We start from the raw sequence: 18,021 nt of genomic DNA on the forward strand, positions 1-18,021 counted from the left end.
ATCGTAATAAGATCCGACTGTCGTAATTGTATTGGTAAAATTCGAAACGAATCTGAAAATGTATTACGATGTAACATAATCCATTACATTATTAAGCCTTTATTTAAAGATAACATTATCTTTGTGTTATAATGTTATTTATAATTAATCCTCAAGATAATATTTATTTTTAACACTAATTACGTATGTGTTTAACACTAGAACTACCGATAGTTAACTATTTCTACCAAAATGACTGGTCTTTTAAAAAAAAATACGTAATAATAGAATATTTTTATATTTATTGATTTATTACTTTCTTACAGAGGGAATTCTATGTTATGTAGTAGATTTTTGGTGTTATTAATCCATCTGCTGTCCCCAAATGAGGGTTGACACATTTATAAAATTGTAAAAGCCAGTCATTTTGTCTGCTATTGGTATAAGTAGCCTTGATACAAAATTATTTTCAGTTTGAAGACATAAAAAACAAAATAAAATTCATTATATTATTCTTTTAGTTATCGTTGCGGAAGTCATTACATCATTGCGGAAAAGAGATATAACATGAAGTAGGAATTTTCAAATAAAATTATAAAATCAGTCAATTTCACTGGTGTGGTAGTTCTAGTGTTAAGATATCACGTATACTAATCTTTTTTAATAAACACACATATATTTGCGGTAAATGTGTCGTAACTTTTACGCATGTTTCTAGATTGATTTCAAATTTTACCAATGTAATCATGACAGTCGTGTCCCATTACAGTGTTAATGAAATTGCAAAATGTTTGGTATCGATCAACTCTATAAATTGAAAAGCAGAAAGAAGCGATGATGTTACAAACACTCTTTTTGAATGTAGTAAGTCGAATTAAAGTAATTGGAGTAACGAGATTAAAAAATTAATCAATTTCTTAAAACCCTGAAAAACTCATAATAATTGTCCATTATAAGGATATTACAAATATACTTCCGTAAATCACAGTATACAAAATGGATATTTGTAAACGAAATTTATATCTCGATTGATTTTCACGCTTTCAGTATATTTGATGACGAAGTTGTATTTGCGATATGGAAGTCGCTGAATGAATGTGGCTCGAGTAAAGGCGGAAAAAAACTACCAACATGGGTTCCGTAATCTGAGGACAACGAGTGAATGGTATACTGTGTGTAAACATATCCTTTCTTTCTTTTCATTTTTTTTTTTTTCCAATTTCTTCTGTTTCGCTCTTTTCCCTCTTGGCTTGTCATCGTGTAATGCCTGTGTGTCTCTATTTTTTCACTGGCCAGTTTCTCGCATTCCAATTTAAGGCTGTATAAAGGGAACAAGAACACAGCATTAATATCCAGCAGCCCTTGTGAACGCGCACAGCCTTTGTTTCTTCGTTCGTTCATTCGTTCCTTGTGTCGTTTGCCTTCATCGCAGCCGTCGTCATAGTCGCAGCATTAAATTAAAACGTGCGCACGTTCGCGTTTCGCGTTGACAATGAAACTAACGAGAAAAATTGTTACGTACGAAGGGGAAAACAAAGAGCTTGGTAAAAGAATGGGAAAAGAGAAACGAGAGAAGAAAAAGGAATCAGGTTGGCTAATTCGTGACAACGAACGGAGTAAGAGCAGCGGCCTCCTGCAAACAGCTTCGAACGCAGAGTAATAACCCAATGAACATCCTCATAAAACTCGCTCTGTGGCAAAACGACTTCCCCTTTCCGCAACTGCCATACCACGATGCATATACACGATGTTCTGTGATACAATCAGCAAGCAGATGATTCTATGTGAAAAGATAAATCGAAAATATACGATAACATTTCTTTTATTCCATGCGATGCTTCGTTTTCGATAGAATTCAATCTTTTCGATATATTTTCTATACACCTGAAGCTGGTTAATTAGCGACTGGTTACGATTATGCAATCAGCAGGAGTATATTCTACAGGTGGAAATATGTGAAAAATGTAGAGACAAAATTTTTACGTTTAAGGTTTCATTCGAAAAAAAAAAAAAAAAAAAAAATAGAGTTTGAACATGTCTAATTAAAAATTGCCCTGCTACACGAGTAGGTACTTGATAAATATTGAAGTTTCATTTTCTCCGAAATTCTGTGAACAAATTTTCCCTACATTTCCAATTTATTTTCCCTGATTATTCAATCCTGTACAATCCGCAGTTAGTCAAGTTAAAAAATACACGATAAATTTCCACAAACTCGATTTACTCGAAAACGAAGAGCGTCGTACGAACAAATTCTGTTCCACATTTCCCACTTAACTTTCCACGTAAAATCGCTGTCTCGTTGATCGTACTACGATTACTGCTACACCCTGTAGATACATGCTGCAAGACATACTTCACACAGCCACTTTCCGTACGTAATGTATCGTATCTCCGATATCTATTGTGTTGGCAACTTGCGGATTTTGTCAATACCATCTAATGACAAAATCCGCTATCACTTAGTTACCAATCCAATAATTATCAGTCGCGGAAACGTTCGATAAAAGCAAACAATCCGGCAACTAACTATCATTCGTTAAAGCATAATTGGATGAGACAGGTCTACCGGAAGGAAAAAACATCCAAGGCGATTAACTAATCTCGCAGCCGCGTCGGTTAGCAGAGAAATTGTAGGATTCGCGTGAGTTGATGGCGGAAGGCATTGCGACGCAACGAGAGGCACCCATCGATGGGAATTGATAGGCAATTATTGTTCTCCGTTGGATCCTCGAATCGCGGAAGCGAATGTCCATCGAATGCCCGGCGTGCTTCGACCTTTTGCTGTTCCAGCCGCGAAACTATAGTGGCGCGACACGACCCGTGTGATCGACAGACAATGTTATATCGCGCGTGTACAGGACAGTCGTCGTGGCTGCGTAAAATAGCCCTTCCGGTTGCTGGTCGATGGCGATCTATACGCTCGATACTCGTAACGAGGCTCACGAACGTTTTTACGAACGTGGACGATCGTTTGCTTTAAAAGGGTCGGTTGAATTATTCAGCAGAGGGCGTTGTTCGATTTAGCGCGCTGCAAATTACATGTTCTTTTAATAAACTTTAATAAACTCAGAAAGACTATTTCACTGTGATCGTGTTTTTCTCAGAATGTTATTTTCCAACCTTGCAGAATGGATGAGAGAGATATTAAATCGATTCATATCGAATCCTTCTTGTGTTTATGCGTAGGCTTTTTCTGTGATATAAACCGAACTCGTGTTTTTGCGTTTGGTATCTTTCCACGGTTACAAAAATAGCAAAAGTGTTTGAACGGCTTGCAGAACTTTTTTGGAACACGAATTTTTTCAATAACGAGGATCGAAGAATTTTTCAAAATATAAACCATGACACGCTCAAAGACGAAGAAAGTTACCGTAAAATATGCCGTGTCACAGTAGTCTGGAAAAGACGTAATCCTCATTGAATTTCAATATCTGTATAAGGGGCAATTGAAAGGGAAAAATAAATGACACCATCCGTTCGACTACATCACGATAAATTAATACGATATTAACGATCGATCGTTCGATAATTCTGGTTGGGTGAGCGGGCTCGTGGAGCCCATTAATTATTTCAGATTGACGCGGTGCAACAATTTACAAGCCGTCTTATCGAGTCCGCTTCTCTCCACCTGAACGTTCCAAGACATAAATACGCGGAAACGCGCACCTGTTCCTCATCGCGAGCGTACAGCCGTTACGAAATTCACCACGGTTCGAGCTCTCTCAATTTGTAAACGGCAAATTTATAGCCCTCTCGTTCCCTTCCACCTCTCATCGTCACACCCTATATAACGTGAGCATACTTATGCGGAATCGAGTCCGCGAAAGCATTTATCCGAGCGTACCGTGTTTGATAATAAAACTAACGCGGTCTCCGCCACTTTCCGCATCATCGAGCGTATAATACAGACATAAAATGAATTATTCTATACGATCGCGCTGTTTGCGCGGAAAATTCTCCGCTGCGGTTTATGCAATCTTTCTACCCGTGTTATTCCCGGCAACGCGCCCGGCATTTGTTGCGTTCTGATCGAACATTGTCGAAAATAAATCATTCAATCGAGAGAGAAATGTGTTTTCGTCTATGTACATTTCCTTTCGTTTCTCTTTTTTTTTTTCCTTTTTTTTAGAAATATACGCGCGTATGTGCAAATTGTGAATACGCCAAATTGGGTGCTTTGATTGGTAATTGGATTAAAAACCGGCGCGTTATACAATTTTTTAGGATGTTTGTCTGATTAAATTGGATATAGATTTTTCAAGTATTTCCCTGTATTGAATTATTTTGTTTCATATATTGCGTTATTCAATTACTAAACCTGTTATTATTCTTGCATCTATAGATACAATCTGAAATAGAGATGGTATATCAATGGATATTATTAAAATACAGGTAGTTTTTCAATATTTTATAGATAGCTGTTGAATATTCCACACTTTTTTATCGATGAAAGTATTTCAAAAATGATATTTTAAGATGCAGAAAAAGTGAAGAAAGTAGCAGTGAGGTGAATCAAATTCACATTCTTCGCATGTTTTTATAAGCCGTTTTATATAATTATCAATTTTTAAGGATTTGTATGAAAGTTTAAAGATAACGTTTAGAGAAAGTGCTTCGGTCAGATTCAGATTGGATGATCGTACTTCGATCGCATTTCATCGATCGAACTCAATTCGGTTCGAAGAGATCGGATTGACGTAGCTTTTCAATCTGATTCAACTTGATTCAAATCGTTCTGACTCGACTTAGCCGGACCCAAACGACTTACGCGGATTCGGCCCAAACGAACTTAACTCGCTTTAATCCAATCTAAAGCAATTCGGTTCAATTTCATTTAATCCAACTCGTTTCGATCTGAATCGACTCAACGGTCGACCGATCTAAATAGCTCAATTTTATTTAACTCGATCCGGTTCAGCTGGATTAAACCGATTGATCTTTGTAATTATAAAACGACAATAAAAGTAAGAATTGATCAGAAAATAGATGTGGATAAGGAATACCTGAAAACGTGTATAAGTGAAGCGTGGAATTATCAACATGGCATTATTATGGTATTTTCACATTATCATAGTGTTGAGAGAATATGTATAGAACAAAAATCAAAATGTCATCCAATTAACGTTAGAACTCTAGAAGCTTCGTTTTATCGTTAGTATTGACAAAATCCGCAATCACTTAGTTGCCAACTGAATAGAACCTCGAAAATGATTATGCGATAATTTTCAATTATAAATTCCAAAATGCAAATGATTTTCGTGATCTTATAAATATTTTTAAAAATAAAATATATTTTATCGAGTCATATTCGATAATTATTTATTAGTTACGTAATAGATGAACTATTTTTTATTCAAACTCAAGTTGAACGTATCATGGAAACTTAAAGAATGAATATAATCAGTTAGTTTATACATATTTATCCGACGATGTAACTAACAATAAAGATATTCTATTTCAAATTCCGTACATAGTAAATTAACATGAAATTTGAAATGTTTACAAAGACAATTTATCTTAATAAAATATCTTTCGTTCGCTTATATTCTGCCACACTTTATATTTACAAATTAAAATTGCAAAGTATGAAACTTCCTTTCTACGTACTTCACGATATCTACTTCAATAACCGATTAATTATACGACTGCTAATAATAGATTACGCTACTCTACTACATCTTCCTAGAACACTAGATCGTAATAATTAGAGAGAAAATAAGCATAAACGGAATGATCGGATAGAGAGAACTGAAGATAAAAATAATCAGGATAGTGGGGAAACAAGAACAAGCGAAATAATCTCATTTGAAGTTCTATGCCGTATAATGTTAAGATTATCAGAACGGACAACACTATTCCTAATTTCTCTTAAAATGATATATTTTCGATAATTAAAATAATCTTTCGTAAGATATACGAACAGAAGCTTCTTTCTTTCCTGGCATTATACATATTCCTATACATTCTTCGTGTTAATTTCTCCCACACCAATTATACATTTTACGTACTTGATAGTTACAACTTCCATCTTCTACTAATTCTACTTCTTAATTCTACTTCAACCTTGTCTCATTCGTACTCGAATTACATACACGAACAGACCACTTAACCCTTTGCACTGCGAATTTAATTTCAATTTCGTTACCGTCAGCTCGCAACGCTTTTAAGTGTTTTATTTGAAATTTACTTTATCTAAAAAATAAGAGAATTTAAATAAATAAAGGAAGAAACAAATTCACTTAAATACCAGTTTTATTCACACTATTGTTGTATTTTGTGATTGTTAAGTGTATGATATATCTTGAAACAATTTCCAGGATGCAATCCTGGTTTTCTTTCGTACGTTTCACAAAAAAAGGTGGACATGAGATAATGTCAAGTGGGACTCGACAAAGGAGCTCCTGAGATAAAAACTGATGTCGGATCACACTCGACATACGAGTGCAAAGGTTTAAGTACTTTTTTTCTCTGTCGAACACCAGACACGTTAACTAACAAATTTTCAACACCTGTGACATACAGTAACGCATGATCAGACAGAGTTTTAGCGGAAAGTGTTACGATCATCAGTTACGAGTACGTACGCGTCGCCGCGGCAAATATTTTCATTCTCGTCTCGTTTGAACGGCGCAGCTCGCTTCGAACCGTGCGAGAGAGGTGCGAGGTATGGCCGAGGAAAAATCGAGCACTCTCCGGAAGAGTTGGTGTGCACCGAGTGCGAAATTGGCTACTTTCTGACCGTCCTGTATAGTTGCATGAGCGCGTGGAAATGTCGCACGCGGCTCACGTACGTCTCGCACATATTTATGCATGCATGCGCGTATGCACACAGCTCCCGGGTTTCTCCTCTCTCTCTCTCTCTTTCTCTTTCTCTCTGTCTTTATAGTTTCCTCTGCTTCGCTATCTCTCTTTATCCCCTGCTCTCTGGCCCTCGTGTCGTTGTGACACGAAACAGCAATTTAAGTTTCCGTCGTCGGTGGAAATCGTGCGGCACGTGACGCCGCGAATTAACACGTTAAAGGGTCGGAACATAAATTAACGTGTCAAGCCGTAGATAAGGATCGCCAGGCACACGGTGAAAACCGACACTTCGAACGAAGAAAGTTCCCTTATCAGGCAACTTTTCTTCGCTGCCCGGTTTACTCGCTTTGCGTGTACCCGATTCCTATCTCTGCCGATTACCTTCTATATTCCTATACTTGTTACCGTTTTTACGACGTTATTTATTTCGAGCGGTCGGTCATAAGAACGCTTAACGGGTGGGCTGAGTGAAAAATATGAGATTCGTCTAGATTTGCTAAAAACTTTTCGAACATCGTTTCCACCCTTTTTATCAGGTAATTGGAATTTTTTTATTGTATATATGTATATTAGTTGGAATTTCGGCGCTGAATTATAATTACTATAGATTGTCGAGGTGCAAACAGAATTTGTACGCAGTTGTGAAATATTTCGAATTGCAGTAATCTACAGAATGTACACAGTATATTGTTGAGAATTGTGGATCTTAATTGCCGAAATAAAAGTAAAGGAACACTAAGGTTACGCTTAGAATTCAAATTAAAATAGTTTTAGATTTATTTAATAAACGATTTCCAGGATTTCCGTCGATATACATTTGCACGCGTCTCAGCACTTTCTTTGTCTCACCCTCTTCCATATCAGACTATCAACGAGTTACATTCATCTGTTTTTCGAGACGCCGCGCACACACATACTTCCACACAATCATATTGACATACGTGTGTCACTACTACGCGGTCAATCTAGTCTAACACACAAAATTATACATATCTCAATATATATAAAATACACGAACTTGAATACTTTTTCTTATATTTATATAATAGAAGAAAGAAATCTTCGATTGTATTCGTAGTGATGTGAATCTGAACAAAAATCTGCAGTTTAACTATAACAATGTCTAATTTAATAAATTCTACGTAGAGTCATATTTGAGAAAAATTTCATTTTAATAAAATAAAGAAAATTAATTTGAACGATGCAAAGTAACAAAGATTTGTCGGAATGTATGTATACCTTCCTTCCACTGACTGACAAGTGATCAAACAAAAGAAAAAAAAAATTGGACATGAAAACAGGTAACATAAAATGAAAATTCAATTCTGATATACAATGTATCAACGACAAGCACGTCATAATGTTTTCGTTCCAAGACCATATGTCAGCTATTTACGTGTACGATCAACTTTTCAAACCGGTATTTATCAGAATACGATATAAAGAATTCACAGACTACTAAAACTCTAAAGATCTGAAAAGCAGTATAAAATACATTCGACGTGGCTAGAGAGCAGCGGGCAGAGGAATTGACTCACAGGCGGTGTGTCAAAAAGAAAATGTGTTACGAGACGGTTGGCGAAGAAACTGAATGGCTGATAAACGCGTAACACGCGTGCATAGAATCGAAACCGAGAGGCCTCCTCGTCCTCTAGGCTATGTGCATACTTCAGTGTGCATAGCTTCCGCTTGGACAAACAATTCTCTGCCTACATCTGTCGGTTTGTCTCTGTTCGGTTCGCCTACGCGGCGACACGACGTTTGCGCAAACATTTCCGAGATAAGATCCGGCGTATGTCCGAAGAATTGACTGTGGTCGATTAATTACTCTGTCAGGAGAATAAATACTACTATGACGATTGTCAGGAAAAGTACGGGACTAACGGAACGTGATTGAAAAGATAAAATAACTAGATATATCGGTTTTGGAGTAGATAAACCGCAAACTAGCGGAATTTCAATTTTTATTTTATTTTTATTGAATTTCCTTTTTTTGTTTAATTCGAAAGTATCAGCTACGAAAAAATGTGCACGTGAAATAATACGTATAGATTCTTCCAGTTTTCACATGAGAAATCCATTTTGCTTGAATAGTACGCAAAGTGCAATATCGTTTAATTAATTATTCGAGCTCTCTTCTGTTACACATTTGGATTGTATAGAGGTATAAAACAAAGCAAATATTATACATAGATTATAATTTAAAGATAAGCAATGATATAGGAACGATATATCGTAACTTAATAGCATAAATACACCATTGCAAATATTAAAATTGAATTCCTTCGGGTCCATCGTTATCTCCTTCTCTTATCTTCCATCATTCGAACGATAAAAAAGAATAAATAATTCACGCAACCCTACATTTTTACTTAATTTACGATTGACAGCCGTATTATTATTTCATATGCGCGGCATAACTTCTCCTGACAGCGTACACTTGCGCGAATAATTATAAGTGATACAACGTTTCTTACGTCTTACTGTAATCAGATATGTATCTCTTCGAACGGTCGATCGAGAAAGATACAGAAAAAAAGAAACATTAAACCATGGTGCAACTTTCGTTCAATTTGCAACTGAAATTAAACCGCCATCTCTTTTGTTTTTCTTTTTTCTACTGATCGTGACCGTCGCTACGTTAAATTGCCGTGACGCAAATGCCAACGAGGAAACGTTACACGTGTTTTCCAATCGTAAAAATACGTTCAAAGGATCAGGTGGGAGGGCTTGATTTACGATCATTGAAAATAAAGATTTACCTGTGATATTGTGTCTGAAGAAAGTTGAAGTCCTCCTTGATACGATCGCACAACTCGCCGATCGAGAATTTATATTGCTGGCCGGGTTGCGGTGGACCCTGAAACATCAAATAAAACGCATAAGATTGGCTTCTCGGTCGATCCGAAATGTTTTTTACTCGTCGAAACGCACTGCCTGCCGTTCCCTTTATATAAAAATCGTTCCCAAGGATAAACGAACAAATTTTCACGCACGAACTCTTTATCTCACGACTTGACCGCGGAAAAATGCGAAACACGTTTAAAACCATTGCCTGCATTGTTACATTTTACAATAAAGCAGACAAACGGGTATAATTAGCCTTTAACTGATTTCTAGATGAAATCAAATAACATTGCCCTGATTGTAGAACAATGCTTTGAGACTAGTTCCTTAGTATTATTAGATATGCATTTAGCTGTGCACCTTATTTACGTTTTATCGTAAAACGGAAAAGTAAAGATTTATCTATGCGTTGATGAAAATCATTTTAACCCTTTTACGCAGTGTTGTATTTTAATGAGGTATTAATTGTATTTATTCTCGGTGAAGGCGCGTTATATTTTCGTTACGAAACGATCTGAGATATACGTTTCTGCCATCGATTAATTAAAAATACCCTTTGGACTTATTTTTGATGCAACGTTGTTATTTTTGTTAAAAAAAAAAAATAACTGGCTAACTTAGAAAAGAAGTACGTCTGCCTCCCCCTTTCAATGTTATGCTAATTAAATCGTTAAAAATCTGTGCACCATGGCTCGATCAAGTACATAACAAAAAAGAATATAACAGCAACTAACTTTATTTAAACAATCGAAATTCCATCTCTCTGAACGATACCTAACAGCTGACCGCACTTCCTATCAAATTCTCATAAACCAATTCATTTACGATCTACCATCAAAGTGCGGTTCCGAACTTCTGATCTATAATGTACTTTGCCGTGCGAGCCAGCGTAGAGAGCATCAACGATGAAAAAGGAAGCCCTGGAAGCGGTAGACGACTAAAAGGTTACCCTTAAACGACTCTGCTTGATCTTGTTTGCAACCGAGCGAACCCGAAGCCGACACGGTGAGAGAGTCAGGAAAATATTTCCTCGTGTCTCGAATTTTCATTGGACGAAAAGCTCAGTCAAATAGATCGTGTGAAAACAGTGATGTGAATTTGATCAACAGACGACGAGAGAGGCTTGTCATGATTTTATCGAAGGTGGTGTTCGTAGATCGGCTAGAGATACAGCGAAGTAGTAAATTGAAAACTTTTGAGACGGATTTTTAACAATGAACGCAATAATATAACAATGCACGTTATAATATCCAGAGTAAAGTTTGCAAAAATGTAATTTTATTTACGATAACATCTTATATTCCACTGAGTCTCAGAAAAATTCAAGCCACCTAGTAGGTAATCTTTATAAAAGTTACAACTTGGAAAGTGTTGCGCAAAAAGAAGCTGTGAGAATTATATCGTACATGGAAATTCTATTCTGTTTTAATTCTTTCAAAGCAAAGCTGGGCAAAATTTAGAGGAAAAGTATGTCAAATGCTACTTCAAGTAATCGCTGTTCGATGATCCAAACAAAATACTATTTTAAATAGACAACGAAATTTCGTGAAATAAAATTTTTTTATGTCGATACTGTAAAACATAAAATAAGATATTTTAAAATATCTTAACGATGAAAATAGGTGGAGGAAAGAAGTGATACTAAAACGCAAGAAACCATAATATCGCCAAAATAAATTTATTTCTCTTTTCTAGTATGGCTATTTGCATGCAACAGGGGGTGCATCGCTCAACATTTTCGTCGTTTAGGCTACACCTTCGCTGACACAAACTTAATCAAACGAGGCTAAACACAATCCTTCAACTGGGGAAGACGATGATATCGTTGTATTATGTTTTAAAAATAATTGTTTCATATATTTGTATCTCGTGATATTTTGAATTCGTGAATCATTATCACCTAAGTTACAATCATCATCGGCAATATCCTCACTAGGTTTTTCCATGAATGAAGAGAAATCATCTAATTCTGTCGTATCTTATACTTTGCTTTGCGAAAACATTAATTTTGCTTATCAGGATCTGCTATTTCTTTAATGTAATTGCGTCTATCTTCCACTAAATCGTTTGAAACTCACCGTAATTTCCATACTGGATGACTAACAGTCGCAATTATGTAATCATTTGCACTCTCTGAAAAGTCGTACGAATGATGAAACCGAGTTGTCAAACATGATATCAAATGAAACTTCAAGGGTATCTCAAGGCTTCTGTAACATTTTCTACGACCCGACATCTTGCAAATTATGTTCTACAGCCAAAATCCACGGAGGAATGCCAACCATATAGACATTATCCCCTTGCAGTTTATCCAAAGCATAGGCAATTGGTCGCGTACAACGCTCATATTCTCTTAGGAATTCAACGTTTGCGAAGGTGAATGATGGTATATCGAATATTTCGATTCTGCATTCAGTGATTCTCTTATACTGTCGTACAGTGAGTTTCATCGTGTTGGGCATCGTGTTGTTTGCTTTTGATCCGGATCTGTTAGTTTTGTTCCAGAAACATGAACATCTTAACATGGCAGACTCGTACATTTTTTTATAACCGAAATGTTCTTCGGCAACTTTATTCGAGTCTTTAGTAGCAATTAAAGTCAGCGTGTGGCTACAACATCTACGATGCTTATGAATATTATGATACTTATCTTCAGCATCTGCTGTGTTCAAAATATCATCCACACTGCAGAAACTTAATGTTTGTTCCTGTTCCGTATATTCCGATGCTTGTTCCGCAGGCTCAAATGCCTGAATATTATAATGAAATTTTTTAAAAACTTTATAGAAATTACTTCCATTATCCGTAACGGTATACGTAATTTTATTAGAACATAAATTAAATCGTTTATGTACATGCACGATTATGGCCGCAATTCGAGCGTGTGTGTGAGGATATTCTAATCGCGAGTAAACTATAGCTTTCGACTGACGTTAAAATTTGTATCTATCCAATGTACAGTCATGCCGATAAAGCTTCTCCGAAAGCAAGACCATATATCAGCGGTTGTACAGACATATTTTATCCGTTCTAAGTCTTTTATATTTCTTCTTTTATATTTCCTATCGTATCTTTATATTTTGTACACATTTTCATAACCAGACTTTTACGACACATACACTTTACCTCTGATTTCAATTTTCTGAGTCCGGATATTAATTACTTAAATTCAGATTCTTCCACTGTCGTAAAAAGTTTGCCATCGCCACATATGTAATCGAGTATTACATCTTCCGTTTTTACTTAATTAATTCGTTTGCTTCTTGCGATGATTCCTTTAGTTACGTCGTTTATATCTTTTCGTATCTACATCAAACTCTTGCGAACATTTCTATACCGTATATACATACGCTGATAATAAATCTGTATGATAAGTACGTAGATGTAACAAGAAATTGGTTGTAGTACTTACACTTGCTTCGACAAACAACTTTTTCTTTCCGCCAAAACGCGAGTACTATACGAATTTTGCTCTTTAATGGAGAAAATTATCTAAGATTGTTGGAATTTCGCCATCATTTTCTTCTAAAATTACATCTATTTCTTCAGTTTACGAAGTCGAATCTTCGCATATGATTATTTAAAACGCGGTTGAAGTAATTTTTTAAGTTGAGCTACAGAAAGATAAAATAACACTAATTAATAATATCTGGTAACAATGTCAAACTGACAATGAGTATCCGGCCTGTTATGTCGATAAACATACATAACAATACCAAAAAAAGCAAGTACCAAGAGATTAGGAAACCACTTGTATCACATAATAAGGATATAGAGCAGACGTTCATATTTCTGGGAATAATATTTCATTATTACGAATAACAGAGAAAATAGGATAACATAAATAAAATATTTCAAACGAAATCCTCGCTATTTTGACTATCAAATAAAATACAATTGTAAACACTATTACAAAAATTTGTTCCAACAAATAAAATATTTTATTCTTAAAAATACTCGTTTGATTTAATATAAAAAAGCTATTTACTATTTCCTGTTTGAAGTAATATTTACCCAGCTCCGTTTCAAAGTTATGAAACCATAGACGAATTTAAAAAAATTGTTTATCTCGCTGTGAAACAATTTATGCATTCGTGTCAACCATGCAATTAATAATCTTTTCCGTGTTTCAACGTTGTGACTATGAAAAAAGTACTCCGAAAAAAGCATTAACGGACTATCTTTTTCATCGCTGTTTCTTCCACATAGACTCCACGATCTGATTCTACAATTTAAAGTATTTATGAAAATATAACGCTGCTTAATGGGTTTATTTCACTCCTAATTAATTTTACGACGTCGCTATACGACAGTCCGGATCTTCCGTTGGCTTTCTAGCAAACGCTCGTATGAATGGCGCGGACTTGCTTAGATGGGAATCGAGTATTTTCGAAGCGTAATCGGACGTCGTGATTGCGTACGGAACAAACGGTAATACTTCGATGTGCCGGATGCACTTGTCACGGCCCACGTAAGCAGCCGCCTCGAGGCATGCACACACGAACGCAGCCGGCATAAGCGGCGGAAATCGTGCCGCTGCTTTGGCTTCCGTTCGCTGATTACGCCTCCAGTTTAAACCTGCGCGTACCCCATAGACGTGTACGCGCGAGCCTCGCTTCGCTCTCCTCGCCACCGACAATTTCAGCTCGTAAAAGCTTGCTCGTAAGAGCGAGGAAGCGCGAGGAAAAAAATACTTGAGGAAACACTTTAGATAGAAATCGACTCTCGTCGACCGCGAGAAACATTGTTTCTTCCTACCCCAGCGAATATTCGTCGGAAGAGAAGTTTCTCGTAAAACCTGCGCCAGATATTGCCTCGTCGAGTGTAAAGACGCAACCGACTATCGCTGCTACCCTTTCCAGGATAATCGTCTCGACTTCAGCTTGTATAATCGTCCGGTAATTGTCATTAATTAGCGGTATCCAACAATCTAACTTTTGGTGGAAAGGAAGAATAAGGTGTAGAGGGAAAAGAAATGAAGATAATCGTCGAGAAACTCGGAAACTTCTTCAGTTTCCTCTTTGCATCGCTGGCAGTATCTGTTTAAGAAACGCTGATATATCGTGAGATTTGAAGTGCGATCTATTAGGCACGTTTGCTCGATAAAGTCACGTTTGCGTAACTTTTACACATTGTTTCAGTGCGTAGCTATCTTAACCCTATTGAGTCTAATGAGACAACAGATAGCTAAGATAACTTTTAGAAAGGTTGTAAAATTGTTGTAATCAAGATTTATAGAGATATATTAGGTTGTCCGGAAAGTGTCTTTCTTTCGCAAACGTGTTTTTTACAACAGTACACCTTCGTACAAAGGTGAAACCAAGTTTGTGAAATGTCGCGGTGTTTATCTCAACAGTAAAAAATGGATTGTACGTAATTCGACAAAATAATATAAAACAAAAAAACGTTGTGCGTCTATTATTTCCTCATAAAACGAAAGAAACTTTTCGGACAACCTAATACGATCCTACTACAAATGAGAATCTCAAATAACCTTTTCTTCATTTTTCAAATTTCTGTTGCATTATATAGTATTACGTATTAACGTAATTACCATTAGGCGGTTACTGTTAAAAGAAAAATTCGTATCGAAAGGGTTAGTACACAGTAGGAACATAAAATATTCTAGGCCGAAACAGTTTCAAATATTTCAACACGAGAGGTTTGTATTCGGTGATTCATGAAATTTACATTGCAGCCTCAAATTTGTGACATTGTTCGAGAAAAGCTTCGAAACGAGTGCTTACAATTCAAAGGAGGAAACGTGTAGCGAAACGACATTTCAGGCGACACGTCAGCCGGATTTTCCGCAGCGACCAAAGATATCTCGAGTTGTCTCGCAACGGTCGTCCTTTCCGCGATCGATAAAGATCCACACCACGTATCCCGGATCTAGCTTTTATTCCTGGTGAAACAGCGAGCGCGAGAGAGTGTCAGGAACGGCGGAAATAGTGGCGCAAATTCGGTTGCTGCTCCGGCATTTGAGAGCCCGATGGAAACCCACGCTTACCGACTTTGGCGGCAGCTGTACCAGCGCCCACGACCGTAAAAGCCACATTATTACCGGTAGTACCGCTGCTACCCACCTCCGTATACCTGTCGGTAATAACGTTACGAGCGTGTTATCGATCGTTTTGCACGTCGTACCCCGCAAAACGGATACGCCACGACGGCCTCGTAAAAGCTGAAATAGTTCTCCACCTCTACACCTCCACCTCTTCTATCTGCTTTCCGCGACTCGATATATATCATGTTCTTTCTCTTCTACCCTTTCCCCTACTCTATCAATTTCTGTTTCTCTCTCAAAGAAAGGGTGAGAGAGAGAAAGAGAGAGAGAGAGTCTATACGCGTTATTCAACACAAGTTTAATAAAAAATGTGCAAACTTAACAGTATGGACGGCGATGATGGAAATGATAGAGATATTTTGCTAACGCGTAAAAAGAAGATTTCGAAGAGTAAAGCGATGTGAGGTAATTAACGTTTCTGCAAATGCGAAGAACTTGTGTTTCTCTTTTTACGAGAATTTTCTGGTTCGATAGATATCGGTTGTACATACTTGAGAGTTTGTGTAGAATCAGCGTGCAGAATATTCAACTGTAGAAGTGCGTATATACCAGAGACAGTGATATTTGAAAATATATTTAAATCAACAAATTTGTACACTAGAAATCTTAGTAACTCGATATTAGACTAATAATAAAACGAAGAGGAGATATCAAATATCGGTCTGGGACTATTATTAAACTTATTGTAACTGTCTATTATTGAACTTATTGTAGTAATAATTATTCGTAGATAGCGAAAGTAAGTTATTACTCCACAGCCGCCATAGCTAAAATCGAGAAACAACGAACAAAGTATTCCCTCGATAATCAACCCGTAACGCATCCATCGAACTAGAGAACAACTTATCGAGGTTGATTTTTCCTCGAGCCAGCCTTCCACACAGCGTTATCTCGACCAAACCACTCCCCTAAATCACAGCGTGTGCGACAAGAGTTTTCTCGCGAGTAGAACGAAGCGTGAAGAGTTGGCGAAGCAGCGAGCACGATAAAACTCGATACGTCGTTTATGACAGAAAACAACCCCTGTGACTTTTCTCGAATCGATAAGGCGCGCTTATCAAGTTAACGTAATATTTGCCAGTGCCTGGCGTAGCGCTGGTTGTCACGAAGCCGTCAAACGCGAGACGTTGCGTATCTTATTTGTCGTGTATTTCATTGTTCGTTTCGAACGGCCGAGTACACGAGGCAGATCGCTTATACCAACATGTTTTTAAGCGATATCAAACACGTGTAAACGCATCAGGATACCTGCATCCGGTTAACGGGCCACCTTTTAAAGGCCAAACGTACGAAGAAACAAGCGCGCGAGTGTGAGCGGGTTAGCGACACTCGAGGTTCGCAAGAATTGACGTAGCCACGCGCGCTGCTGATCGGCAGAATCGTTGATCCCATTTGTCCGCGCAAAGCCACCCGCGGTCAATCCAATTAATTTATTGGCTTTCGCCGCGGAGCACCCATACTCTCTCGTCCACGCTTGCTCGACGCTATACTTAACGGCACGAGCTTCCGCCGACGTGCATCGTGATAATGCGCGCACCGCACCGAGAAAAGCCCAATCCCCGACGATTACGAACACCTCTCTCTTCGAGTGAGTAAATATCCCTGGTGGATTTAATCGATTGAAATTGGTTTCCTTCCATTTCGACGATGATTTAGCGCAGACTATGTAAAATACATACATTTTCGCATTAATGGAAATATATGAAATACGCTTTAAGTAAGACTCTTGAATGGGATTTTAGTTTGTAATCTTAGTCCAGGCGAATGTACAATAATGCACGGCTAAGTAACGATTGAATTTAGAGAATTGAATTAAGTTGCTCGAAATTGAATTTCATCGATTCTTGCGATCATTTAACACTGACTGACACGTCGAAATCACATGTTTCGCTCAGGACGCCACGGGAGTATTTATATTATTCAAAGCATTTGTTTTTTCGACCATTCGCGGAGAGACGCGATTCCGAGAAAGCACGTCAACGGGAGTCGTAAATTCCCGTTACGATTAAATAATCGACGCCACGAACTGATCGATCCCCTTATTTCTGTTACGATAATAGGGGTGGTTCAAATGAGGTTACACTGAATTAACAGCTATAAATTAATGTTTATTCCAACAACTTTGTAAAGAAGATAATTACACTGATACGTATGTATAAGTTAAGTAAGTGATTGATTTAAGGATAGAAACCCGGTAATGACACGTTGACTATTCTAACGATGAAAAAAAAGTGAAGTAAAGAGACGATGCTGTGTCGGAGGAAAGCTAGTGATGGGTGTGTCTAACGCAAGGAACCATCAGATTTGTTGATGACAATTTTGGT

At 37.2% G+C, this 18,021-nt stretch overlaps 1 protein-coding gene across 6 annotated transcripts in view; it reads right to left on the minus strand.

The window, feature by feature from the left end:
• The window catches only part of LOC138189828 (protein groucho), a 154,428-nt gene that overhangs the window by 103,349 nt on the left and 33,058 nt on the right, over window positions 1-18,021 (minus strand). For all 6 annotated transcript variants that reach the window (XM_069132015.1, XM_069132014.1, XM_069132017.1 and 3 more), the window contains exon 2: window positions 9,546-9,643. In XM_069132015.1, the coding sequence (XP_068988116.1) occupies window positions 9,546-9,643 (98 nt within the window). The remainder of the gene's footprint in view (window positions 1-9,545; window positions 9,644-18,021) is intronic.

The sequence above is a fragment of the Bombus flavifrons genome, chromosome 2 (assembly GCF_040668555.2).
Source record: "Bombus flavifrons isolate JBK064 chromosome 2, iyBomFlav1_principal, whole genome shotgun sequence".
Classification (NCBI taxonomy): domain Eukaryota; kingdom Metazoa; phylum Arthropoda; class Insecta; order Hymenoptera; family Apidae; genus Bombus; species Bombus flavifrons.